Source organism: Chiloscyllium plagiosum, unplaced genomic scaffold, assembly GCF_037043375.1.
Source record: "Chiloscyllium plagiosum isolate Xiang-an unplaced genomic scaffold, Cpla_swu_hap1 HiC_scaffold_19, whole genome shotgun sequence".
NCBI lineage: Eukaryota > Metazoa > Chordata > Chondrichthyes > Orectolobiformes > Hemiscylliidae > Chiloscyllium > Chiloscyllium plagiosum.
The window spans coordinates 27,849,101-27,876,560 of NW_028270157.1; the positions used below are offsets into that span (position 1 = coordinate 27,849,101).

The 27,460-nt window shown below is 39.0% G+C and overlaps 2 protein-coding genes across 7 annotated transcripts in view; one reads left to right on the forward strand and one right to left on the reverse strand.

Annotated features, from left to right (window-relative positions):
* The window catches only part of tbc1d30 (TBC1 domain family, member 30), a 65,037-nt gene extending 50,825 nt beyond the window's left edge, over positions 1-14,212 (forward strand). For 2 of the 3 annotated variants that reach the window (XM_043709659.2, XM_043709662.2), the window contains 5 exons: positions 3,987-4,099; positions 4,675-4,811; positions 8,006-8,215; positions 9,820-9,891; positions 13,103-14,212. In XM_043709659.2, the coding sequence (XP_043565594.2) occupies positions 3,987-4,099; positions 4,675-4,811; positions 8,006-8,215; positions 9,820-9,891; positions 13,103-13,866 (1,296 nt within the window). In that variant the 3' untranslated portion in view covers positions 13,867-14,212. The remainder of the gene's footprint in view (positions 1-3,986; positions 4,100-4,674; positions 4,812-8,005; positions 8,216-9,819; positions 9,892-13,102) is intronic. The other variant, XM_043709661.2, reaches the window with a different exon arrangement.
* On the reverse strand, positions 3,977-27,460 carry vhll (von Hippel-Lindau tumor suppressor like). 4 transcript variants are annotated; one of them, XR_015760417.1, is made up of 4 exons: positions 26,878-27,449; positions 19,245-19,379; positions 16,160-16,532; positions 3,977-4,783 (listed from the first exon to the last, which is right to left on the reverse strand). XR_015760417.1 is itself a non-coding variant. In XM_087997159.1 (3 exons), exons 1-3 carry the CDS (start codon positions 27,062-27,064, stop codon positions 16,366-16,368), a joined length of 411 nt encoding a protein of 136 aa, XP_087853285.1. In that variant the 5' UTR covers positions 27,065-27,460; the 3' UTR covers positions 14,209-16,365. The 4 variants fall into 4 exon arrangements, 2 of the variants coding, with proteins under 2 accessions (XP_087853285.1, XP_043565599.2); XR_015760416.1 differs by lacking the exon at positions 3,977-4,783 and adding an exon at positions 10,666-10,804; XM_087997159.1 differs by lacking the exon at positions 3,977-4,783 and having other exon boundaries at positions 14,209-16,532; positions 19,323-19,379; positions 26,878-27,460.

Consider the following 27,460-nt stretch of genomic DNA (forward strand, 5'->3'; position numbering starts at 1 on the left):
CCCAGTGCTTCTGGAAACAAATCATAGAATCAGTGTAATAATCCATTTGTAAGTTGCATAGCACATGGTAAGGTGAAGCTGAAATGGAACATGAGTGATGCCATGATATGGGGTAGGTAGTTAATGAGATATGCTTGGTAAAATACAGCGAGAAGGTTTAGCTAGGCTCACAGCAGAAATTTCTCCAAATGTGCAACTCAGACTGATATCACAGTGTGCCCAAACATTTTTTAAGCCTTACATATCTGTAAAATAAACATTAACTCTGTCACATCATTTCTAAAGCAAATTTTGAGAATGGAAATGCAATAAAGTGTAGACTCATCTGTGTTATGATTTATCATAGAATACCTACAGTGTGGAAGTAGGCCATTCAGCCCATCAAGTCCACAACAACCCTCTGAAGAGCATCCCACCCAAACCCTCTCCCCCATATCCCTAGATTTCCCATCGCTAACCCACCTAGCCTGTACATTCATGGACACTATGAGCAATTTAACAAGGCCATTTCACCTAATCTGCACATCTTTGGACTGTGGGAGGAAATTAGAGCACCAGCAGGAAATCCACACAGGCACAGGGAGAATGTGCACACTCCACACACACAATTGCGTGAGGGTGGAATGGAACCCACTGTGAGGCAACAGTGCTAACTACTGAGCCACCATGCTGCCTTGCATTAATAACATGATGGTTGTCGGAAACATCTTATCAGGGCCACTCATTTTGCTGGAAAGGTGGACTAATTCATCATAAGAATCAAATTACTAAAATGCCAAGCCATCAATGTAATTAAATTAAATTTGACTTGCTTCTATAAGGTGATGACCTTAATTCTTGGAAAAATCAATCTTTTCACACAAGGTAGATAAAGTGATTATTAAGTTGTCAAAGAAAAGCAGATTTAATCATGGAATTTGATCTATATTACACCAGACAAAATCTTGGAATCCTATATAATAGAAACAGCATTTAGTCACCATCTGCTCTAGCGCCTTTAAGCAGAATCCAGGTGATGTTTGGTTACATTTATTGAATGATCCATTCATTATTTCCATTTTAAGGTGCCCTAAGGTATCACTTATAAACTTTTAGTTATAAGCAATTTTCTTCTCATTCCATGTTGTACATAATTATTAAAATAGCTGATTTATGACTCACAAAGCTGAATGAAGCATTCCGAGGAATATTTCTATGAAATTCAATATTCATCCTACTTGGCTTAATGCAGCACAAAGCATCATGGCCAATTCAACCAGTGGGGAAAAAAAAAACATTCTTTCTCAAGTTCCCACACTTTAGAACTTACATCGGTGATTCAATATGAAATCATGGAATGATTACAACACAAAAGGAAGCCTTTGATCCATTATATCTATTTCAGTGTTCTGCAAAAACATCTTATCCCACTCTACTTTTCACAATGCCAATGCCATATTTTCTCTCATTATTTTTCAAAAGCCTTGACTGAATTTTCCTCCACCAGGTTTTCAAGCTATGCATTCTGTTTTTTATAGTTTCATGAACTTGTCAGTATTACTGGCAAACCTAGAACTCCATGCTTATCCCTAGTTACCTTTGTCAGGATGGTAGAGAGCCACTTTCTTGAGCTGCTGTAGTCCACTTGATAAGGTTGCATCTGCAGTGATATTAGGAAAGGAGGTCCAGTGTTTTGAAACAGCAACATTAAAGGAATGGCAATTTCATTCCAAGTCAGGATGGAGTGTACATTGGAGGGGAACTTGCATGTGTTGTGCACCAACACATCTGTTATCCTTGTCTGTCTTGATTGGAGAGGTCAAGGTACTGCCGAAAGAAGCTTGCAATTTGCAGTGTCTTTTATAGATAGCTTATGTTGCTGGTCTGATGGTGTTGGAGAGAGTGGACATTGAAGGTGGTGGATAGGGTGCCAGTCAAGTGGGTTTCTTTTTCCTGGATGGTATCAAACTTCTTGATTGTTGTTGGAGCTTCATTTATCCAGGTAAGTGTGGAACATTCCATCACGTTCCTGACATGTGATTGACAGGGTTTGAGGTGTCAAGAGATGAGTTATTTGACCCAGAATACTCAGCTACTTACTTGTTCTTGAAGCCAGAGCATTTATATGGCTGGTTCTATTCAGTTTTTAGTCGATGGTAACCTCGCAGGATGTTGACAGTGGGAGATTCAGTGATGGTGATGGCATTCAATGTTAAGGACCAGTTCTATCACTGAGAAGGCCTAACCTGGCTCTTGTTTGATGCAAGTTTTACATGTCACTTATCAGATTAAACCTGAATATTGTCCACATTGCATTCTGCGTGCAAATACTATATAATCATCAGCAAACATCTGTACTTGACATTAAGATGGTGGGAAAGTCATTGATGAACCATTATAGTATATTTTTTTTAGAAAAATTAGGAACACGTGTATGCCATTCAGTTCCTCAAGTGTGGTTGACCTTAATCTGTGACTAACTCCATCATTTGCTTTGATTCCTTAACCTTTCATACCCTTGCCTAAATATCTATCAGAGAGTTACAGAAGAGTAAGATTAACCCAGTCTCCACTTCTAGGTTTGTGGGTTTCAAATTTTTACTACCATTGAGCAAAGGGATGTGTCTTTCGATTTCATCTCCGTACAGTCAAGCTCTAATTTTAAGGAATGCTCGAAGACAGAGGTGGGGAACCTGTGGCTTTCTAGGCCACTGTGTGTGGCCTTTTGAATGAATCCAAATTTTGCAGAACAAATCTTTTATTTTTTATTAATATGTTTTTTTTGTCCTTTATTATTTTTATTTTAATCTTAAAATGAATGTATTTAAAATACCAGAGAATAAAAGAAATACAATGAAAGATTCTCTGACTTTGAGAATCATGACATCACACTCAAAGCAGCATCTCAACCTCACCTAGTTGATGTCTCCAAGGCTCCTAAAGAACTACAGATGGAGTTGTTTGAGCTCTCAGAAGATTATATTTTAAAGTCCTTATTTGACGCTAAGAAAGATCCGATTGAAATATGGAAAAATACAATAGAATACCCAAGCCTTCGGCAACATGCACGAAAAATTCTTTCTTGCTTTTTAACCACTTATTGCTGCGAATCTACATTCTCCTACTTAACCAAAATCAAGACGCCCTTAAGGTCACAAATGATGGATACCCATCTAGAGGATCAGCTAAAACTGCAGACCTCCATGCTGCAACCAAATATTCAAATGCTTTCCTACAAAAAGCAGTCACAACAAAGTCATTAAAAGGTTAGTTAACTTTAAAATTAACTTTTGTTTTCTTGTTTTTTAGTTAGTTAGTACACAGTAGTTAGATTTTTACAAAATAATGTGAATTTTGAAGAATATATAATTGAAGTTTCTTGGATGTGGCCTTATTTGATTACAACTAACATAATACGGCCTTCCAACATGAAAAGTTTCCCCACCTCTGCTCTAAGACATATGAAATACTTTCTATCTGCTTTACGAGATCTTAAATACCTTAATTTCATCATCTCTTAATCTTCTATATGTGCAAGGCTAGTCCAAGTGAGATTATCTCATAATTTAGCCCTTTGGTGTTTGTTACACATCAGAGGTGTTTATGGATAATATCAAGGTCCTCAAGATCAAATCATTTTCTCAGATCTAATAATCCGAGTTCATTGGACATGTCTGCTAACAAATTAAGTTTTTCTTTTATATATAATGCATCCTTTGTTGCTCCCGTCATAAAAGAAAGAATTGACCAGGACTTCAGCAGTTAATGAGCCATTCCAGCGGTACAGATGTTGCGTTCTCATAAGAAAGACAAAGACATCACTGGAAAGAGGAAATCTCTTTACTTGTTTTTCTTCCACTGATGTTTCCAATTATAAATATCAAACATTTTCTTTTTAAAAAGTATGAATAGTTGTGTCTAATCTGGTATTCTAAGAAACCAGATTATTGAATGGATCAAAAGTAGCCTTCCCACTAAGGCATCATGTTTAATTTCTCCTGTTATAGACTCTTTATTCAATGGCACCATTCCCCTTTCCACAACTGGCTGAACTGAGAGAGAAATACACTTATAATATCAATCCATTCCCAGCCCCTGTCAAGTCTTCTGATTCACAACGGTAAGGAAAACTTCAATTATCCAATGATGATAGTATTTATGCATAATGTGTTCGGATAAAATTCAGTTTAATAACTAATTCATAATTGATGATGAATGTTGATTATTGACTGTTCCAAATATTTAAACTGTGAAAGTATTATCTTGTGATTTTTTTTTTACAATTTTAATACCATTAAATTCTTGATTTTCTGAATATGTGTCTTCTACTATGCTGCCACCTCATTCAAAGAGCATGTGTTATGTGGCTTTTGCCTGTGTCTTATATAAAAGAAGTTAAATTTGCTCATGATGTTGTATATTTCACTTTTCTGCCTCTTTACAGTGGCTTACATCCTAAGTCCCTGTAATTTTCAACAGACACAAACTATTGTCCTAAATTAAAAGTCAGTCAGAAATGAAAGTGACCAGAAAATACATCATCACATCTGTACACTGAGCCTTTCACTCAATCTAATGAATGATATGTTGTAAAGACCTTTATTAAGTGTTCTAATCTGTCCCATTTGAGATTTTTGAATAATACACATTGTTTTATATTGGATTTTCTTCCCCTTTCCCAAAACGTTTTTACAGAAATCCTGGTAAAACAAAAGACAGTGATGAAGAGATTGATTTGGATGATGATGATGTAATAGCTTCTGCAGTTGGCTGCCTGGGACCATTCAGTCTTCTTGTACCAGAACTGCAGAAATATCAAAAACAAGAGAAAGGTAATCTTTAATATGATTTTTAATTCTCCTTTCAGAAAGTGGAAGTGTTGAAAGGTTAACAACAACAAGAGCTCTTGGTTTTGATTATATGAGCTTAACAGAGTAGCATCAGTGATGACAGCAAAGTCAAAACCAAAGTGTCCTAATAGACCCAATTCATATTACTCTGCCAACTAATGGATTACGGTTCAGTTATGAAGATCTTATTGTTAGGTACACCTATCTTTTAAAAATATTCATTCTGAGCAAAACAGCATACATGAGGTAGAACTTAATATTTGAGATGTGAGGTCTCACCTGGTAGGAGTCCTGCGTTGCCTGAACTGATGAAAGGCTGGCAATGTGAAGTACCCATCAGGGATTTAGATAGTATCATGTTTCCCCAGAACTGAGGACCCGGTGGTGTGAAAATTCAATCCCCTGAGAACTGCCAGCCAGTCCGAAGCCAGCAGTTCTACATTACTGTTATTGCCAGTGGATGGAGTAGCAGGATCAAAGAGAGATCTCAGGTCAAAGTTCAAGTGAAGCCAAAGAGAGACTTAGTAGGGGGGGGGGGGGAAATCTCAGGAGATGGCTCTCATCTGGACTCCTGCTTCCCAATGTCAGCTCCCTGATCAGCCACCAAGTGACATTGAACAATCCCCCGCCCCCACTAGCCAACAGATTTTCAATTTTGGCTCCACGTCAAGAAAATAACCACAATCCCTGACCCTTCATTTGCCACTTGTTGAACAAAGAGACCTTGGAGTGCAGGTTCATAACTCCTTGAAAGTGGAGTCACAGGTAGATAGGTTAGTGAAGAAGGCATTTGGTATGCTTTCTTTTATTAGTCAGAATATTGAGTACAGGAGTTGGGAGGTCATGTTGCGGCTGTACAGACATTGGTTAGGCCACTGTTGGAATATTGCGTGCAATTCTGCTCTCCTTCCTATCGGAAAGATGTTGTGAAACTTGAAAGGGTTCAGGAAAGATTTACAAGGATGTTGCCAGGGTTTGGAGGATTTGAGCTATAGGGAGAGGCTGAACAGACTGGGGCTGTTTTCCTTGGACCGTCAGAGGCTGAGGGGTGACCTTATAGACCTTTACAAAAATATGAGGGGCATGGATAGAATAAATAGGCAAAGTCTTTTCCCTGGAGTGGGGGAGTCCAGAACTAGAGGGCATTGGTTTAGGGTGAGAGGAGAAAGATATAAAAGAGACCTAAGGGGCAACCTTTTCACACAGAGGGTGGTACGGGTATGGAATGAGCTGCCAGAGGAAGTGATGAAGGCTGGTATAATTGCAACATTTAAGAGGCATTTGGATGGGTATATAAATAGGAAGGGTTTGGAGGGATATGGGCCAGGTGCTGGCAGATGGGACTAGATTGGGTTGGGATATCTGGTCAGCACGAACGGGTTGGACCGAAGAGTCTGTTTCCATGCTGTACATCTCTATGACTTGCTGAATACCAATTGCTTCTGGGATGCAGTCCTTAAATGGGCATCACATGCCCAATTACAATCCTCAGTTGATAACTGGTTCAGAGCCTTCCCATTGCAGACATTATCAGGAGGAGGCCGGAAAGTGGCCATGTCCTTTCCCCACATTCTCCCATTTCATTAAATGTCCCCATTGCCTCTAAACTTGTCAAAAGACAAAAGTTTCAATAATCTCTCTCAGCTATATTCAACTTTGGACAGGCTGGTACTCAGCACTATTGTCTTGTTAGATGAAGCCCAAATTAAACCACAAAATATTATTAATTTACAGTTAATGAAATTAATGTAAGAACATCATGTTGAACAGTGTGACTGGTTGATATATAAAAATACTTCTCAAACACTGAACTTTGTGGTTGCTAAATAGCCAGTTGGCCACTGGAACATTTGGCCTTGAAGTGAAAGCTGTTGGAAAGTGAATTATTAGAGGAAAATGTTACAATGGAATGTCAAAATTTCTGAAAGCCTTCAAGGAAATCCAAACTGCATCTCAGCCCATTCAGAATTTTCACCAAATTTCGAGGAATAGAGACTTAAATTAAGCAGAATAAATGAAAAGAAACCCAAGCTGTAGGCATCAATTTTCAGGCAAGTGACAAAACAGACAATTTCATTGAGGCCTGCTGAACTTGCAGATGATGTAAGTGAACTATTTGTAAGTGGGTAGCCCTTCCCACACACAATTATCATCTCTGTAGGTTGGTGTTACAGATTAGCCATGTTTAAGACAGCAGTTTGCTGTTATGTCAACCATATATTGCATGGTCAGTGCAGAGATTCTTGTATCAAATAACATAACTTTGCCTCAGGGGCCAGGAATTTAGATTGCACTTCACTGCTGTAACTCCCCAGAGATTTGTCAGAAACTCCGTTCAAATTAATGAACAGGATTTCCACCATACTTCTGTTACTGGAGTTGAAACAGCACTGAGGATATTTGTGGACAGATTGTCTGCTGATCCAAACCCTATATAGTTCCCAGTAGTCACTGCCAAGTAAATACACCAGGAGTTGTGTGAACAAGCAGGAGAGACCTGCATACATTTGTTACTGCTTTTTGCCATCAACTACAATATAAAAAAAATTCTATTGCTGTCGTTTCAAGTGAGCAAAATTTCCAACCAACCAGGACATTTTATAAAAGTTGAAGCCTTTTCACGTGTATTAGTGAGACAAGTTGCTGTTTTGTGCAGATGGTTCGTTTCTTCAGTTAATGTGAAATGGAATAATATTTGTTAATCAAGGCAATTACCCTTATCAGCTTCTGTAAATGGTACAATAGTTTTACAGTACATTTATAAAGATGCAGAAGCATTGTATTTGTAGTCACTTTCACTTTGTTTCTAACTCTGTGGTGCATTTCCAGGTGCAGGTCATTCTGCTAATAACGCACACTTAACGAATTCGCTATAACGTGATTGACGAATTAGGGACACTGTTTCTAAAGTGCAAACTTTTAAAGCGTGTATTGGTTATAATGTGATTCGAGCCTATTAGTTTAAATAGTACTGCTATTACATAATTTTCTTATAGCGTGGGATTGCACGAGAATGGAGCCACTGCATTATAGCAGAACTGGCTGTACCATACATGTTACTACATTACTGATGTAATCTACAGTTTGTCCTTTCATCAAGCCTGAACATGAGAGAAATATGATACAAATTGTAGAAATGTTAACTTTTTCCTTTTCTCTGTTTGTTAATTCTTCAGATCAGCAAGATGAGCAAATTCTGAAATCGAGCAACATAGCTGAGCTCAGCCCTGGGGCTATTGATGCAAGCCGCAGTGAGCACCACTCTGTCTTTAACAGCATGATGATGGAACGCATGACAACTGATATCAATGCACTGAAACGACAGTATGTTAGGATGAAGAAGAGGCAGCAACAACAACAAGCCCATCTCATCTTCATTAAAGCAGGTAAAAAAATTATTCAGAATCACAGCTACACTTCAAAACCATTTATAGGACTTTATAAAATATTCAATTTATACTGATGCACTCATTGACCTACATTTTTGTAGTTCAGAAGGCTACTGATTCAACACTCATCTGTGATGGGTTACTTATCTCCATTCGTAGATAAAATGAATCATTTGTTCTAATTGCTATTGAGTGTCTCTATTTGTTAGAAAATTCAGATATGTGGAATCAGATGAGAACAGGGTTTATCTTAACCTTTTTAAAAAGTTTATTTATGGGATATAGGTGCCATATCATAACATTGCCCATCCCCATTTTCCCAAAATCCAGTTAGTAGTCAACCATATTGGTGTGGCTGTGGAGTCACAGATAGGCCAGACCAGGTAAGGATTGTGGTTTTCCTTCTCTAAAGAACATTGGTGAACCAGATGGGTTTTTTTACAACAATCAACATTTAGATCAGCTTCTAATTCTAGAATTTTATTGAACTGAAATATCAGCATCTGCCATGGCAGGATTCAAATTCATGTCTCCAGGACATTAGCCTGATGTTCTGGATTACTCGTCCAGTGGCATTATCACTACAGCACCACTTTGACCAATGAAGGCAATTTCTATAGTTAGTGTATTTTTAGTAGAGTTGTGATGTCATGTTGTGGCTATACAGTACATTAGTTAGGCCATTTTTAGAATATTGCATTAAATGTGGTCTCCATGTTATAGGAAAGATGTGTAAAACTTGAAAGAGTTCAGAAAAGATTTACAAGGACGTTGCCAGGGTTGGAGAGCTTGACCTCTCTAGAGAGGCTGAAGGGACTGGGACTATTTTCTCTGGAGCATCGGAGGCTGAGAGGTGACCTTATAGACTATTATAAAGTTATGAGGTGCATGGATAGGGTCAATAGCCAAGGTCTTTTTCCCAGGGTAAAGGAGTCCAAAACTAGAGGGTAGAGGTTTAAGGTGAGAGGAGAAAGATTTAAAAGGGACCTGAGGCGCAACTTTTTCATATAGAGGGTGATGCATGTGTGGAACAGGCTGCCAGAGGAAGTGGTGGAGACAGGTACAGTTACAATACTTAACTGTTTTTAAAAGGCATCTGGATGGGTATACGAATGGTAAGAATCTAGAGGGATTCGGGCCAAATGCTGGAAAATGGGATTAGATCAGGTTAGGATATCTGATCAGCATGGATGAGTTGGATCGAAGGGACTGTTTTCGTGCTGTATAAGTCTACTGGTTGCTGACACTTGCTGCCTGGGCTAATAAATGAAGAAAAGCCTTTTAAATAAGGTCCTGGAATGTCGAATAAAGACAATGTTTTTGGAGAAACTAAGGAAGTCTGTCAACACTTGTGGAGAGAGAAACAGAGTTAACATTTCAAGTCCAATATTGGACTATGGAACATTGTCCGTTGGGGTGGAAGAGGAATGCACACCTAATGCAGGAAATTGCTGGTTAAAAATGACAGGAAAGCATTTGTAACAAGGTATTTTCAGAATAATAACACCAATTTTACCATGTGGAGGTTTTCTGCTCACCTTGCTTGCAATATACACACTGATCATTTTGTCCAGTTTTTACATTTCTGTTTCTTTTATCAGGAACAGAAGATGAAATTAATCCTGGGATCATTCCAGATCCTAGGGACAAGCTGAATAATACTATTGAAAGAAGTTAGTGTTTTATAATTTTATTTTATTATTTTTTCATATTACAGTTATATATTGAGGTACTAAATATAAAAACACCTTTAAGTAAATTAATTTATTTTTCTTTCCCTATGGTGGAGCATCTTCTCTCTCTCTCCCTTTCTCTTGTTCAGTGTAACATTATTTTCCATATATCACTATTTCCTCTATGGAACAACTCATGGAAATTTAATGAACTTTCAAGTCTCCTTATCTTGCATATTAGTGCTTATATATATTCAACCATGTGCTCATATTTTTCTAACTGTTTCTCTTTAGTGACTTCTAGTGATTATGAATGAGAAATGTGCCAAAGTTTCACTTTTTGCATTCTGGTGTTAACACAAAGATCTTTAATGTTAAATCTTGCACAAGGTGGTGGGCAAATGATACAGTTCTTGGTTGGACAATAAGAAACAGCAAAAATATCTTCATTCCACCATAAAAAGTGAAGAAACATTCACTGTATCAAATCAATGTAGAACATGTCTATTTCTTGACAGCTGGTTACAAACAGCGGTTGCAGTGTCCTGGAGAAGTGCAGCTGTCCACTTTTCTTTTGGAAAGAGAGAGGAAATACCTTTTGCATTGGCCACTTTATACAAACTATTGAATACAATAGCTATGACCTTTTCTTCCCACCAAATTATCTGGACATGTTTCTAAATTGATATTTTACAAACTTCCATATTTTCTGATTGTGACTGAATTCCCCTAGAGATAGGGTACAAACTCATTGGGCCTAAGGGCTCTTCTGTACTGCATGATGCTGTGGTGGTGCATGATCTGAAGTTTTCTAATGTAATCAATGCTGGCCCCAGCCTTGTTTCCAGATGCAGCTTCAAACAATATGGCTGAGCTCCAGGCAAAAGAGAGCACTTCCAAAAAGGATGGTCACCTTTGTCAAAGACACAAAGAAAGAGAGAGAGAGAGAGAGGGAGATGATCAGTGAAGTGGAAACAGGTTCTCTCACTTGTTAATATCAATGTTGCTCCAACTGTATGAAGACAGTACAGAAAGAGGTTTGATGATGATGCACAGTTAGGGCAGGTAATAGAATCCAGTGAATGTTCCATGAAATGAATAGTACAAAGCATATCTATCACTTAACAATTATATTTCACTCGATTCTCATGCTCCACTCTCCTGATCTTGAATACTAATGAGACATTAGGATGTCCTTTACTGTTCATCATAACCCAAAGCTTTCTTATACTCAAATCCATAATGTGTTTATGTTTACGTAGTCTCCCATATAATACATCTGCTTCTTGGATGCATGTCCCCCTGCTTATTTTGATTGATATGTGGGGGGTTACTGCATGACTATAACTATTCTTTTTGTTATGCTTTTGCATTCTGTTGGAGATGGCATGCCATAAGAAGATTTCAAACATAAGACTTTTATTCACCCCGCTCTATGTTCTTATGCCAGTTGGGCCTTCATTTCTGATCATTTCATCCTTCTCTGAACTGCCCACAAGATATATTAATTGACCAGCTGCCAATGTTTTCCCCTTTGAAAGTAGTTTTATCAAAGCTCCACAAGAAGTAACATTCAATATCTCTCTGGTGCAAATGGATAACAGCCACAGATGAATAACAACACCCCTACTGTTCTTAATCTTTCTTGGCTTTGCACATATTCAGAAAATACCATTAGTCCTTGGCCTTTTTTTAAATATACATCAATCCACTTTTCATATTTATGCTGATTCTCTGTAGAAGCTACTGAACTAGTAGCAATCTTTTCCCTTTACCCCATAGACCTGTAATTATTTTTCTCCTCAGATCACTGTTCAATTTCTTTCGAAAGCTCTGATGAATCTACTTTCACCACTCTCTCAATCAGCACATTTCACTTAGCCAGATCTTAATCTCTTGCACAAAAGAAAAATTGCCTCTACTTTTTGTTTGCCAATCCCCTTAAATTGGTGTCCTTTGGTTCTCGATTCTTCCACCAATGGGAATGTTTTCTCCATCTAGTCTGTCCAGACTGCTCAAGATTCTGAACAATGCTCACAGTTTTAAAGTTAAAAATCACACAACACCAGGTTAAAGTCCAACAGGTTTATTTGGAAGTACAAGCTTTCGGAGCATTGCTCCTTCGCCAGGAAGCTAGTCAGGAGCAGTGCTCCAAAAGCTTGTACTTCCAAATAAACCTGCTGGACTTTAACCTGGTGTTGTGTGATTTTTAACTTTGTCCCCTCCGGTCCAACAGCAGCACCTCCACATCATAGCCACAATTTTGAACAACTATATCCAATCTCCATTCTCATCTCCCAAGAGAACAGCCCTAGTATCTCTAATCCAGACATTTAACTGAAGTCTTTTGTCCCCAAAATCATGATTCCATGTTACCCATTTTCCAAGACTTCAACTATTTGTACACATAAATTTAAAGGTAACACTACGTTTGCACTCCCTTAGAATAAAACATTATTTTCTATTGCTTTTCTTCATTCTCCCTACCAAAATCTTTCATTTCAAACTTGTGCGCATAAAAATGAAATTTAATGTCCCTGTCCATTCCATCAGCCAATTACCTCTCAATGTATACCAGTATCCTGTCTTGGCTCACAATACTATCAAGTTTTATATCATCTGCAAATTAAGTTAGGTCATTAACACAGATCAAGAAAATCAGTAGACCCCATCCATACACCTTCCTGTACTCTGACTGTTTACAATTACCTATTTTAAAATGCTTTTTGGTCAGTTTTGCCAAGTTGATAGTTATTATTGTTGAAAAATGTGTTTTATTTATATCTATCTATCCATCTATCTAATGTTCGCATCAGGAATACTCAGATTCGGTTTTGAATCTTACCTCTGCCTCAACTTCAAAGGAACACCAGGATAATGTGAATTTTTCCTATGTACTTGAGTACATTTGCCATCTCATGCTGATTTGGAGGCATCAATGTGCTATGGCAGTGTGCCCACCAGGATCTGAGTGAAATCTGATCTTACTATGATGATATAATATTTATTAAAAGTTTGTCCAAAGTTTATTACATTACAATGCAATGGTGTAATAAATAAGTGATTTATGTGTTTTTTATTTGAAGATTCAATATGAACTTTGTGATTATTTTAACAGAAATGTAAAGATGGAGCTCTGCAGTTAGAGATTATGATTGCTCCTGTCACTTATTAACTAGTGAGTTGTTTTTGTTTATTGTACATTTCACAGGTGAAGGTCCAGTTAGCACCATTCTACCATCACAGACCAATCAAACTCCAATGATGAATCACTTACTTCTAGGGAAGAAATTGAGAACTACTAACAGAATCACCAGGAATGCTGTAATCCATGTCCCTGGGCCAAAAACCTCACAGGACGACATGAAGGCAAAGCTCAATTCTCCATGGCGCACTCACATTCGAGTTCATCGGAAAAACCTAGCAAGGACCAAGAACCAGCTGAGCTATGGTGATACCATAGGGCTCATGGAGGATTACAGTGACATTATGAAACGAAAAAGTAATAAACCAGTGAAAGAGTCATCTCTTAGCTCAACAGAAAGCAATGAAGCTGACAAGAAAAGTATTGAGGATCGAATATCAGCACAAGCAGATGGACAATCTTCTGATCCAGTTTACAGGGATGCTAATGACAATGTGAATATAGTTCAACACCAGCTGAAAAGACTAGACTTAAGCCAGACTGACACAACTGCAACTGAACCTCCCAGTCCTTCACCAAGCCAAAGGTACTCATCTGAATCTTCCGATTCTGAGAAAGGAATTTCAGATGTAGGGCACAGAACTAACACTTTGAAGATTCAGACATTCAACCCTTTTCCTAGTGTTAAACCTCCCAGAAAATCAGCAGCAGCAAGAAATTTAGGATTGTACGGGCCAACCGAAAGGACCCCAACAGTCCATTTTCCCCACATGAGCAAAAAGGTTAACAGCACAGGAAATAACAAACCAAAAGGGACCAGGAAAGAATGAATAACTTAAGAGTAATTCTGTAATGACCATTTTGCTATAATTTATTCTTAAATTAAGATGTTAAGACATTTTTTTATTATGTGCAATGTTAGAAGACCTACTCCTGTAAATAACAGTTTTAAAAATGTGGTTTAATAACCTGGAGGTCAAATTCTAAAGTATTGTTGTATTAAATGCATTTTTCAGAAATTGAAGACCAATATTAGATGCACATAATATGATATTTATGGACAACTGAAGGAAAACAAAGCATGAAAGGTGATATAGTATGAAAAGATCTAAAGTTCTCATAACTGCTGTCTGACCTATTGCTATTGTATAATGTCACAATAAAAAGTACTGTTTACAATTTCAACTACAAATTTATTTTCATACTTTAATCTTCAGATGGTGATCAAAATTTAATTTTTTGCATTCACAGCACTTTGTACATCGATACAATTTGTTATATTTACCTTTGCGTGTTTGTGCCATGAGAAAATACAGAACTATAAATGAGAACTCAAACAGCCTGACACTTTTTAAAACCATTCTTACTCTCTGTAAACATTTCTTTGTGGACATATTATTCTGCAGCCTTCTGAGAATACTTATTTCAGTCACAAGTATAGGGCTCGCACAGGTGGTACACTGGGTAAATCTAATGTGATACTGCGGGTGAGATATAGAGTCATGGAGCTGTGCAGCACAGAAACAGACCCTTTGGTCCAACTTGTCCATGCCTACCAATATACTAAATAAATCTAGTCTCATTTGCCAACATATGGCCCATATCCCTCTGAATCCTTCCTATTCATATACACATCCAGATGCCTTTTAAATGTTGTAATTGTACCAGCCTCCACCACTTTCTCTGGTAGCTCGTTCCATAGACACATCACCCTCTGCATAAAAATGTTGCCTCTTAGGTCTCTTTTAAATCTTTCTCCTCTCACCTTAAACCTATGCCCCACTGCAGGGAAAAGATCTTGTCTATCCACCTTATCCACACCCCTCATTTTATAAATCTCTGTCACAGAGTCTGAAAGATTTTTCAGACGTTCAAAAATAGTGGATGGGACCTGATGAAGAAGTCTCATCCTCATTTCCAAGAATCAAATTTTTGTCAGCAGAAGAGTGGCGGTTTACACAGACAGGAGCAGGGTCATTTGAACTGGAACTCAGTTCAAATTGATTCTATTTTGACAGGTCCAACAGCCTTAACTCTCACTGCGCAACAAATAAATTGATAATGTAAGTGCTCTTGAAGGATTTACAGGTTTATGTATCTGACATATCTGTAGATTTTTTAAATGCCCTGCTCTTTCAACTGTAAAAGAGATACTATGATTGTCAGAATTTAAATAAGCCTCTACTGAGTTGTTTTCATTGGCAGAATTAGTAACTGAACATGTAGCTTTGATATAACACTTACCTTATATTTTCCAAGTGTCAAGTGTCATTCTGAATGCTTGGCTGAGGTTTAGAAACCACCATTATCTTAGCAGGGTTCAGAATTTACAGTTTGTTTAATGTTTTAAAAACATTGTTCAAGGATTATCTTTTTCTGGTATGGGATATGGATAGAAGTTTGCCTTGATAGAAGATTAATTGCTTGGAGATATAAATGTATTTCCTGTCTTATCCCCATAACCCTTGATTACTGATCTAAGGTTATTTGAGGCTGAGATATACAGATTTTGAAATAACTGAACATTGATAGCCCTCTATGGTAAAGCATACAAGCATACCACAGATTAACTATGCTCTGAGAAGATAAGTCCTCCTAATTGCGGTCTTAAATGAGGGACCTCTTACGCTGGTATTATGCTGTCTGGTCCTGAACTCTCCCATAAGGGGAAACCGGGTACCCTTGAAAAAGTGCCCTCTTGAACCACTGCAGTTCATTTGCTGTAGGTACACTCACGGTGTTGTTTAGATTTAGATTATTTACAGTGTGGCTATTTGGAAGGGAGTTCCAGGATTTTGACCCCAGTGACAGTGAAAGAACCAATGATATAGTTTCATAATTATAGGATACTGTGCAGCTTGAAGGGAAACTTGTAATTGGTACTATTCCCATTGTAACACCAGTGATATAGTTCATCAATTTTTTTTTCCATCCACTTCCTTGATAAGGCCCTAACAGAAGGAATATTGGAGTCCATAATTATAAGGAAACCGGAGATTGTGTAAAACATTCTTTGAACATCTTTTCAAACATTAATTTATTTAACAAACAGTTTGAAGTTTTAAAACTCCAGTGACAGGAAGTTACTGAGAATTTCAGGTGGTTAATAAAAGGAAGACTTACTTTTATGAAGGTCCTCTCATGATCAGCCAAGATTTCAAAGACCTTTACAACCAATGAAGTAATTTTAAAGTGTAGTCCCTGTTGTACGTGAAACACTAACGAAGGTGTAATGGTTAGAATAAAGATAGATTTACTCTAAATGCTAAAACAACATAGATAGCAAAATGAAATGTTACTAATAAAAATCATGAACTACTAAATTTAAATTATTCATCACTTCTGTAGCGCCTGCTTAGTTTTCCAATTGATCTTAGCAGATCTGGAGAATTCTTGAGATCAGTATGCAGCGACTTTGGTAGTTCCAACTTTGTATAATCTTCCGATTTCACATGTTTACGAATACATTGCAAGCAGCAGTTCTTCAGTGAATATACTGAAAAGAATAAATTTATTATACACTAGAATTAGGACATTCAATTTTGAATGTTATAAAGATTCAGGCTATCAAACTATTTATTATTAAGCAATGGTGCAAACTAAGAATTTGGGTATTGAAGCTAAAGTAGGAGCAACAACTAAATGAACTGCAGCTAGAAAACAGTTTTTCGGGACTACAAACTGAATCTTAAAGGGATAAGTATGCTAATATTTTAGGTTCATGTTCCAACACAGTTTGTAATGCATTCGTTAATCTCAGTCATTTTTAAAGAGTTGCTGTATTTAGCCTCAATGTCCTAGAGGGGAGAGGAAGTAAATCACATTAAGGCTAGGTTTTGATTCATGCTGTTTGCTAGTTCCCTATCTTCAACAGTTAACAAAGACTTCTTTTCCAGAAAATTATTGCCTGAATGAGAGAAATATTTTCTTTCCCTTTAATGAGGTTTTTCCATATCCTGTCATTTTATGCTGTATGTTGTGAGTTTCTTTTTTCAATGTTTTCATTGAAGATTTGACAAGGAAATTGGAAGCAATCCCATGGAAATTCTATCCCCAACTTAATGTTGGCGCAAAAGATGTGAAGATTGCTGTGAAATTGATTCTGTTAATAAAGCACTTATGTATATGACTTCTTCCGACCAGTTCTGAAGAAAAGAACTGTTAATTCACATTAATTCTACATCTTTACCCACAGATGATGCCAGACCTGCTGAGGTCCTGCAGTATTTTCTGAGTTTGTCTCAGATTTTCAGCAACTGCAGTATTTTATTTTTGTTCGGAAGTATTAAATGGGTTTTGATTAAGTGATTGGGAGAAGAGTGTGTGAAGATGGAGAAGGTGGGAAGAAGAACAGAGAAGGTCCGTGAACAAGAAGGGCAGGATAGATGAACTCCATGGTAAGTTTAGTGGAATTACTGGAGTGGTAATGGAAGAAGAGACAAAATAGGTGTCCGGACGAGGTGTGAATGGCACAATAACTGTTTGAACCTAAGTAAAGAGATTGATAAGGAAATACTGAGAAAAAGTTAAATAAATTGATTTAAGTCTATAAAGTAGCCAGTTGAAAGGCGAGATGCTGCTTCTTGAGTTAAGTTGAACTTCATTGAACTCTACATCAGGCTAAGGTCAGAGATGGAGCAAGGTTGAGAACTGAAAGGAGAGGAAATGGAATGTTTCTGCTCAGATGCGTTTTTGGGTGTAAGTTTGCCACAAGGCGGTCACCCAGTCTGCATTTGGTCTCCCCAGGGTAGAGAAGACTACATAGTGAGCAGCGAAAACAATAAGTTGAGTGAAGTTCAAATAAATCGTTGTTTCATTTGGAGTGCTTGGGGCCTTGGGTGGTCTGAAGGCCAGAGGTTAAAAAAGAGCTGAAGTCTTACACCTCCTGTGGTTACTTTGAATGTTGCTATAGGGTTAGGATAGGTATTTGGGCTAACGGAGGAGTGAACCTGGTTGACACGGAAGGATGATCCTTTTGTAATGATGAAAAGGGTGATATGCAGGGGAAGTTGTGTTTTGCTAGACATGGCAGCAACAGCATTGGGTGACTCATTGAATGTGGTGATTAGTGACATGAGAGGTGTGAAGACAAGGGCAAAAATTCTGTAACGGAGAAGGGATAAAGTGCAGGCAATAGAATTGTCATGGTGGAAGTCTTTGACAACTGGAGTGGGAGGATGCGACAGTCAACTGAGGAAGATTGCAGTGTTTGAACAGATTAGATGGTGAACCTGGAAGAACCTAATCCCTAACAGGGAATGTGATGTGAGCAAGTAAAGGCAAGGTATTTGTGGGAGTCCGTGGACATGTTGTGAATACTAGTTGATAGATTATCTACAGGTATTCAGACAGAAAAATCAAAAGAAGGGAAAAACTGGAAATGGACCATGTAAGCTGAGAAGACGACAGAAATTAGAAGTCAAGAGAATTACATTTTCCAATTACGCACAAAAGCAGGAAGCTAAATCTAAGCACTTATCAGGATACCAAAAATAAATGAGAGGGAGGGGGTCTGAGTAGGACTGGAACCAAATATGTTTAATTTATCCCACAAAAAGTTGGGCATAGCTAGGAACTGTGTGTACAACTGTTTTAATAACTTTGGAGGAAATGAGGGGAGTTGAAGGAGATGTTTTTAATGCGAGAATAAGTTTGCAAAACAGAGGAGCAAGTTCTGGATGGAGATTTTTGTGTCTCCAGTAGCAAATCAAGAAAAAACTGGAGAACTTACAGACCATCTGGTGGAGAACGGAGGTGTATAGCAATTGGATGTTAATGGTGAAAAATGAGATAGTTAAAACCAGGAAACTGTTCAAGTAATGAGAGCACTGAAATGGATATTGGTTTTTCTCTCCTTTTCACATTTTTCCTACCTAAGTGTCAAGACAGGAAGAAATTAGTTCAGCTGGGCAAGGAACAGACTGAGAAGATGTAGTCTGGGATTGTATCATCTAAAAGGTGAAATTACAGTTTTTTTTTTTAAAAAGTCTTCCTTCACTCTTCCATGATTATTAACAGGCTAGCGAAATATTTCAAAATAATTGCTATAAAAAATTAATGGGTAAATGAATAACAACATTTTGACCATTAATGTATTCAGACAACTGCAGTTGACACAAAGTCTAAGAAGTAATGGCTAGTTGTCTGCCAGTTATTGTGTGGTAATTGTGGGTTCAGCTAAAAGCAAATCCGTTTGTGCTGAATTTACCTGGAACTGTGACATGAACAGGAATGTAAATCGGACCATCTTCATCATATTGTGTGGATGTTGGAAAAAATATCTCACCATTCTTTATCAACAATTTGTCTCCAGTGTCTGCATCACGAAAAACCCAAGGGTGAGCTGAGAAAAGTAAAAAGAACTTGAAATGGAGTGATGGACTGTTTTGTCAGTATCTGAAGACTATTAGACCTGCTTCTGCTGTTATTTTATGTATAGTAAAACCACTGAGTGAAATCACAGGCAGCCCACCCAAAAATCTTTGTTAAACACAGTGCTAAGATAGCCAAGAAGGCCACTATGTAATCCAGTTTTGTCCCAAAACATGATATATGTCAATAAAATATGAAAATACACAGGCATAATAGATATGTGGAAAATTTCTTTCTAATTGGTTCACAACTGACAATGATCAACCCTTGGTCAATAAAAGGCATTGAAACGATTTGGGAGTTTGCTCCAGAAAAACCCAGTAGTGTTTTCTGCTTAACGTGCAATCTTTGGCCAAGCGCAACACAATCCAACTTGTAGTCAGCAGTCAAATATCTTTACTGTGTTTTTCTGTTGCAGTGCATGCAAGAGCTGTGGAAATAGGTGGGTGGGTAGATGGGAATTCATTGGACTCATGTCATCAGTCCTCTCAGTTAGAAAACACACTGCATCTGTCATTGCTTCATTTACCTATTCTGTTGTGTAACATATAGTGTCCTGCGCTTTGGAATCAGTTTTCCTGGTTGTCTCTGCTGGAATTTCCACACCAGTCCCCTGAAGGTGAGCAAAACAAATCTCATCACTAAGATAGGTGCCTCATACTGCTCCTCCTCATTTTTGACATCTTGCAAAGTCATACCCTATCTAAATACAGAATGGGGAAAGTAGATGGCGATTGTGGCTTCTGTCACTATCTTCCACACTTCCCTCATCAAGAACCTATCCTCAAAAATAGTTTGCATTCAGCTGGATGGACTGGTTGACACAATTGGAATTTTGAGTCATCCAATTTTAACACATTGCAGTTCTACCATACATCAATTATAAGTACTCATTATGTGTGGAGCAGAGTTAATGTTATAATGTTGTCAAAGTTTCTGCTGCTGAGCAACTCACCTCCTTTATACTGCAACATAGTAGAAAAACTGCATCAGGGCAGTACTTGGCCACTGAACCATCTCTGTTGATGGTATCAGAACAGGTTTGTACTGATAATGCAACAAAAATAAAATTATTACTGGCACAGGCTATCATTTTTGATCAAATTGCTCAGTTCTGCATCCAATGCACATAAAATTGAGAACATTATAATACCAAACCAGTTGATGAACTTTACTGAATCAGGTGCATGCAAAATAATGCTATGTTCTTGTTTAAACTTGGCCACATCAAAACCTATCACCATTTTGGCTATCTTGAGACTCATCAAATTAGTGGCTTTTATTTTTATCATTTCAAATCATAAAAATATATTTCATAAAGATATTGGCTGATCAGTTTGGCAGGAGGACAATGTGTAACATTACAGCGAAGAAACAAGAATAAAAATACAAACAATGGGCATAATCTTCCAGGCCTTTGAAAGGCAGAAGGCCAAAGGTCAGATTCCTGACATCTAACCAGAACGAGCATGGCTGAAGTGTTCAAAACGGCCATGTCAAAGAAGGTACACATAAAGGTGGGAAGGAGTTACACCTAGAAGCATTTTGGGAATTGGAGATAGGCAACGGGAGCATCTTGGAAAATGAAGATAGACAACTGGGAGGCTGTGGGAAGTGTTATTGAGAAAGAAATAAAGAAGTGTGAAAGCTGTATTTTGTTGAGAAAGGGAAACGAGGGTAATGAGGTTTGAAAATGAATAAGTAGGTAAACCGAATAAGGCTACAAGACTTGAGGGTGTGTATGAATAGCTTGGTGGTTGTGGGCGAAGTCTGGGGAGGAGGCATAGGAGGGGCAATAGAAATGATTGGAGCACTATTTCAGGGGGAGACTGAGGCATGACAGAGGTGATGCCAGAAAAAAGGAATTGAATTGAATTAGCTTTATTGTCATGTGCACTCGAATGAGTGCAGTGAAAAGCTTGCAATGTTGCCGCTTATGGCTCCACCTTAGGTACAAGTACCAAAGTACAGATGCTCAGGTATTTGATACAAAATTGAAAGAATAATAAATAAAAGTCCAGCATAACAAGGAAAAAAAAGTACTTGATTTACAGTCCTTCCACCCCAATCTATGCCAGCACCTAGTATCCAGACCAAGTCTTAAGACCACGCTGGGTTTCAAAACTCAAGGCCTCGCCTCCTCACAACAGCCTCCAGTCTGGGTTTCACCTCTAGGACTCGCCTACCCACGCCGGCCTCCAATCTGTTTACCACGTTTACCAAATAGCGGGGGAAAGAATGTAAGTGAACAAAGGAAGGATTGCAGTTAAAGAAATAAAAAAAACATTTAAGCACACCATTTTTATCTTCAGTCAGATTAGTATCTAGTTACTCACTGCAGAAGTAGAAATGGGAGGGTGGTAAGGTCTGTATGCATGAGCTCCTGCAGAGCTCAAACAATGAAATGCACTCCAATGCTCAAGACTTACATTTAATACAGAAGTAGCCTGATAAGGGCCAACAATTATTGGACTAAGGTGAGTTCTCAAAAGGAAACTTAACATCTTTTGCCTGCTTTTTGTTCACAAGTCCTTACTTCAAAGCAAAATAATTGGCCAGTTAAACCTAGCAGCTTTGGTGAGCCTATGGACGAGAAGAAAAAGGTGAAGGAATGGCTAGAGAACATCAAAGACCTGAGTGAGGCTCATGGGACTGCAGCTGTGGAGCATTCAGCAGTGCCTGTGAAGCAGAGCACCAGCACTGTAGAGCAGTGTATCGTAATAGGGTCTTTTTTTAGCTGCCTGCAGATGAGGGTTAGCCAATGCTGCAGACACCTTCGCATGACTAGACAGGTCATCACTTAGATCTGCCCCATCTGCAACTACATAGCTTGGGAGGAAGCACTATGACTGTGGCACTATAGATCACAGCAGAATTATACTTTCTCACCAATAGTTTCTCTTAAATTGTACTCAGGGCCTTGTGTGGCATTTCCAAATTGGAAGTGCACAAGTGCATTGTGAACTTACTGATGCTCTTCTCAGGAAAGCACATCGATTTGTGCCGTTCACCATGGACCTAGAGAGTCAAGGAGTTCAAGCCATCAGATTTATGTCCATTAGTTCGTTCTATCAGACCACAGGAATTATCAACTGGATACAAGTCACTCAGAGCTACCTGGCATCATCCAACCAAATTTCTGAGCAGGAAAGGATTTCTCTCTCTCAGCCTCTAGCTCAATTATGACCACAGATAACAAATCCTGCTGATCTATTCCTGGTATCCAGGGAGCTGTCATGACTCTTACATTCTATGCAATTCACAGTTGCCAAAAAGGTTTGCTTCTCTGCATCATCTCCAAACAAGGGGTGCCAGCAGAAGACAAGGCTAATGTGTAGCCTATTGACTGATGAAGAACAGTAGAACAATGCTGTCCATGCATTCAGTGGCCAAACAGTAGATGATGTCTACATAACTTTTGTAAAGCCTTTGATAAGGTTCCTCATGGTTGACTAATTAGTAAAGTTTGATAACATGGAACTCAAGAGAAAGTTTGCCAGTTGGATACAAGATTGGCTTGATGGTAGGAGACAGAGGGTGACGGTAGAGGGTTGTATTCATACTGGAGGCCTGGCGCCAGTGATGTTCCACAGGGATTGACGCTGGGTCCACTTTTGTTTGTAATAAAAGCTTGTTTATATAAATGAATTGGATGAGAATTTTGGAGGCATAGCTAGTATGTTTTTGGATGACACCAAATTTGGTGATTTGGTTGACAGTAAAGAATGTTATCCAAGATTACAAAGGGATCTTGATCAATTGGACCAATGGGGCTGAGGAATGGCAGATGTAGCTTAATTTGGATAAATGGGGGGTATTGCATTTTGGTAAATAAGGGCAGCACTTATACAATTAATGGTCGTGCCCTGGGGAGTGTTGTCAAATTGAGTCCTGGGATTTCAGGTACATAGGTCTTTGAAATTTGCATCAGAGGTCCATATTCAGAGGAAGTGCTGGATGTCTTGAAATGCATAAAGATTGATAAATTCCCAGGACCTGTTCAGGTGTACCCTGGAAGTCTGTGGAAAGCGATTGCTGGGCACCTTGCTGAGATATTTGTATCATCTATAGTCACAGGTGAGGTGTCAGAACACTGGAGGTTGGCTAATGTGGTAATATTATTTAAGAAAGGTGGTAAGGACAAACCAGGGAACTATCGACCAGTGAGCGTCTATCGACGTCGGTGGTGGGCAAGTTGTTGGAGGGAATCCTGAGGGACATGATTTACATGTAATTGGAAAGGCAAGGACTGATTAGGGATCGTCAACACGGCTTTGTGCGTGGGAAATCATGTCTAACGAACTTGATTGAGTTTTCTGAAAAAGTAACAAAGAGGATTGATGAGGGCAGAATGGCGGATGTGATCTAGTGGACTTCAGTAAGGCATTCGACAAGGTTAGATCCTATGGAATACAGGGAGAACTGGCTATTTGGATACAGAACTGGCTCCAAGGTAGAAGATAAAGGGTGGGGGTGGAGGGTTGTTTTTCAGACTGGAGGCCTGTGACCAGTGGAGTGCCACAAGGAACAGTACTGGGTCCACTACTTTTCGTCATTTATGTATATGATTTGGATATGAACATAGGAGGTACAGATAGTAAGTTTGCAGATGACACCAAAATTGGAGGTGTAGTGGATAGCGAAGAAGGTTACCTCAGATTACAACGGGATCTTGATCAGATGGGCCAATGGGCTGAGAAGTGGCAGACGGAGTTTAATTTAGAGAAATGCGAGGTGCTGCATTTTGGGAAAGCAAATCTTAGCAGGACCTATACACTTAATGGTAAGGTCCTCGGGAGTATTGCTGAACAAAGAGACCTTGGAGTGCAGGTTCATAGCTCCTTGAAAGTGGAGTTTCAGGTAGATAAGGTAGTGAAGAAGGCGTTTGGTATGCTTTCATTTATTGGTCAGAGTATTGAGTACAAGAGTTGGGAGGTCATGGTGTGGCTGTACAGGACATTGGTTAGGCCACTTTTGGAATATTGCGTGCAATTCTGGTCTCCTTCCTATCGGAAGGATATTGCTAGGGGTGGAGGATTTGAGCATTTGAGATAGGCTGAATAGGCTGGGGCTGTTTTCCCTGGAGTTTTGAAGGCTGAGGGGGTGACCTCAGTGGTTTATAAAATCATGCAGGGTATGGATAGGGTAAATAGAGAAAGTATTTTCCCTGGGGTGGGGGAGTCCAGAACCAGAGGGCATAGGTTTAGGATGAGAAGGTAAAGATATTAAAGGGGCAGCTTTTTCACACAGAGGGTGGTACATGTCTGGAATAAGCTGGCAGAGAAAGTGGTGGATATTGTACAATTGCAACATTTAAAAGGCATGGGTCTCTGAATAGGAAGGGTTTAGAGGGATACAGGCCAAGTGCTGGCAAACGGGACAAGAGGAGGTTGGGATATCTGGTCGGCATGGACAAGTTGGACCCATGGGTCTGTTTCTGTGCAGTATATCTCTATGACTCTCGGTAGACAGGTTAGCTAAGATGTTTAACACGTTTGCCTTCATTGCTCAGTCCTTTGAGCATAGGAATTGGGACATCATGTTGAGGTTGTATAATACGTTGGTGAGGCCACTTTTGGTGTACTGTGTACAGTTCTGGTTGCCCTACTATAAGAAGATTATTATTAAATCGGAGCGGGTTCAAAAAAGTTTTACCAGGATGTTGCCAAGACATTTTGAGTTATAGGGAGAAGCTGGGACTTTTTCCACTGGAACGTAGTAGGTTAAGGGGTGACCTTACAGGTGTTTACAAAATCATGATGGGCATTGATAAGGTGAATAGCAAAGGTCCTTTCCCAAGGGTTGGGGAGTTCAAAATTCAGGGGCATATTTTAAAGGTGAGAGGAGAAAATTTTAAAAGAGAGCTGAAGGGCATCTTTTTCACTCTGTGTGTTTTTGTGCTGAATGAACTGCCAGAGGAAGTGATAGGTGCAGGTTACAACATTTAAAAGACATTTGGATAGATTCATGAATAAGAAAGGTTTAGAGGGATATGAGTCAAACGCAGGCATGTGTTTGGGAAACTTGGTCGGCATGGACAAGTGGGACTGAAGGGTCTGTTGACTCTATGATAATGTGCCTCTGTTGCCTGGACTGTTCAGGAGTCATCAGCATCCTTCAAGGTTGGCTAGAAGAAAAACAGAACTAAATCAGAAGTTTTACCAGCGAGAAGACGCCCCACCAAAGTAGCACAAAGTGCAATATTTGTGTGAACAGTGCTTAGTTCTACAAAACATTGATACTCGTGCACCCTAAATAATCTCAAGATTCTTTAATCTTTATTTTCCTAACACTTCAATTGGGAGCTACCTTGACGGCCACAGCTGAGCGAAAAGGGTCCTGCTGACTTCTTTACCAATGTTTAAGTTAAGATGTTGGAGGTTTTGAGGGGATTTGTGGATTTTATTTTCACCAAGAGGGTGATGAGTATCCTGAACTCATTGCCTAAAAGAGTGGCAGAGGCCAGAACCCCAAGGCATTTAAAGAAGTATTTAGATGAGTACTTGAAATGCCATAGCATATAAGGTCAAGTGCTGGGAAATGGGGCTCGAATAGATAAATGTTGGAGGACTGGCAAAGGCACAACAGGCTGAAGGCCTTACTCTCATGTGTAAAAACTCTGAGTTTAGCCCATATTATCTGTTCAATGGCTCATTTGGCTGGTTTATGATGTGGAATGATGCCAACAACATGGGTTCAATTCCTGCACTGACTGAGGTTAACATGTAGCATTCACCCTCTCAACCTCACTCCTTACCTGAAGCATGGTGACCCTCAGGTTCAACCAACACTACCAGTTCATCTCTTCTTCTGTCTCTCTCTCTCTCTCTCTCTCTCTCTCTTCCTGATGGAAGATAAGCCCTATGGTCTGTAAGACCATGGTGACTTTATCTTTTCAGAGGGGTGTGTCACAAGCACCACCACCCCTACCCTCTCACCTGCTGACTAGGATTATAAATATGTCATTGGATTATTTATTAGCTTCTCAACTTGGTCCTTATTTAGCCATGATCTTCTCCATCGCTTGTTCACATGATGCTGCCCAGATAATTAATACTTTCAAAATATAGTCTTGGACTTGCCATTTTTCTGAATATTTACAGCAATCCAGACAAGAAATAAATGTGCATCCAAATTAGGCGACAACAGGCTTTTAAAAAAACACCCAGATATTATAACACCCATTACAAAAATACACCTTGAACATTCGACATTTTTCGATCAGATATTTAATACATGTATTTTACATTTCAGTCCTAGGTGATGTTCACCTCGATATAGTACTGAAATACAGGGCCCACTTGTAAGTATACACGAGGTAGATTCAGTAGTTTCAGGGAAATGGTAGAGGGTTGATCCAATTTCCTGCAGAAAAATGTCGCTCAGCGTCAAAGAGAGAGAGGGCTGATTATTTGAGCTAGATCTTAAAGCTATATCTGTTTCTGCATCATTCATGCCCAGCTACTTACTCCGATACGTGCACATATGCAGGGCTCCTCCAGGAGGAATATCATCATAGTTCTGAGGAACGCCTTCAAAATTAATCCACCAAGGCCTTGCAGTCCGCAAGGTCCGATTAACAAATTTAACAAAAGTGGCTTCGTCTGAATGCAGGGACCTAAGCGGACTCACCGGCTGTTCGCCTGTGTGAGCCATAACATCTCAGCGATTAAAGCAGGCCAGTGCCGTCTATCATCGACCGCGTTCACTTTGATTTGGAACCCATTGCAACAAACCCGGAAGTGCCTGCTTTAAAAAAAAAGCCGAAAGAACTGCGGATGCAGTGATTCAGAAACGAAAACAGAATGAAAAGCTGAGCAGATGTGGCAGCATCTGTGCAGAGAAGTTAATGTTTCGGGTCCGGTTAGTCTTCCTCGGAACTTCCAACTTAAAGGCAGACAGCTGCAATTATCCTTACAAATAGAGTAAAACCGAAGGCATGGCATGTGTAAATACGAAAAGGGCCAGGGACAGCTTGAATTTAAACACATCCGGGTACAAAACAAACTTTGGTTCAAATTAGTTGGCTGTACAAACATGCAACCGAGATAC

Excerpts from the sequence above, each read along its gene's own strand:
- vhll (XM_043709664.2), bottom strand. The coding sequence starts at position 27,064 with ATGGCTCACACAGGCGAACAGCCGGTGAGTCCGCTTAGGTCCCTGCAT. Across the intron at positions 19,380-26,877 it reads GCATATGTGCACGTATCGGA|CTCACCCTTGGGTTTTTCGT; the intron begins GTAAGTAGCTGG and ends TACTTTTCTCAG. Across the intron at positions 16,533-19,244 it reads TGTTCATGTCACAGTTCCAG|TATATTCACTGAAGAACTGC; the intron begins GTAAATTCAGCA and ends TATTCTTTTCAG.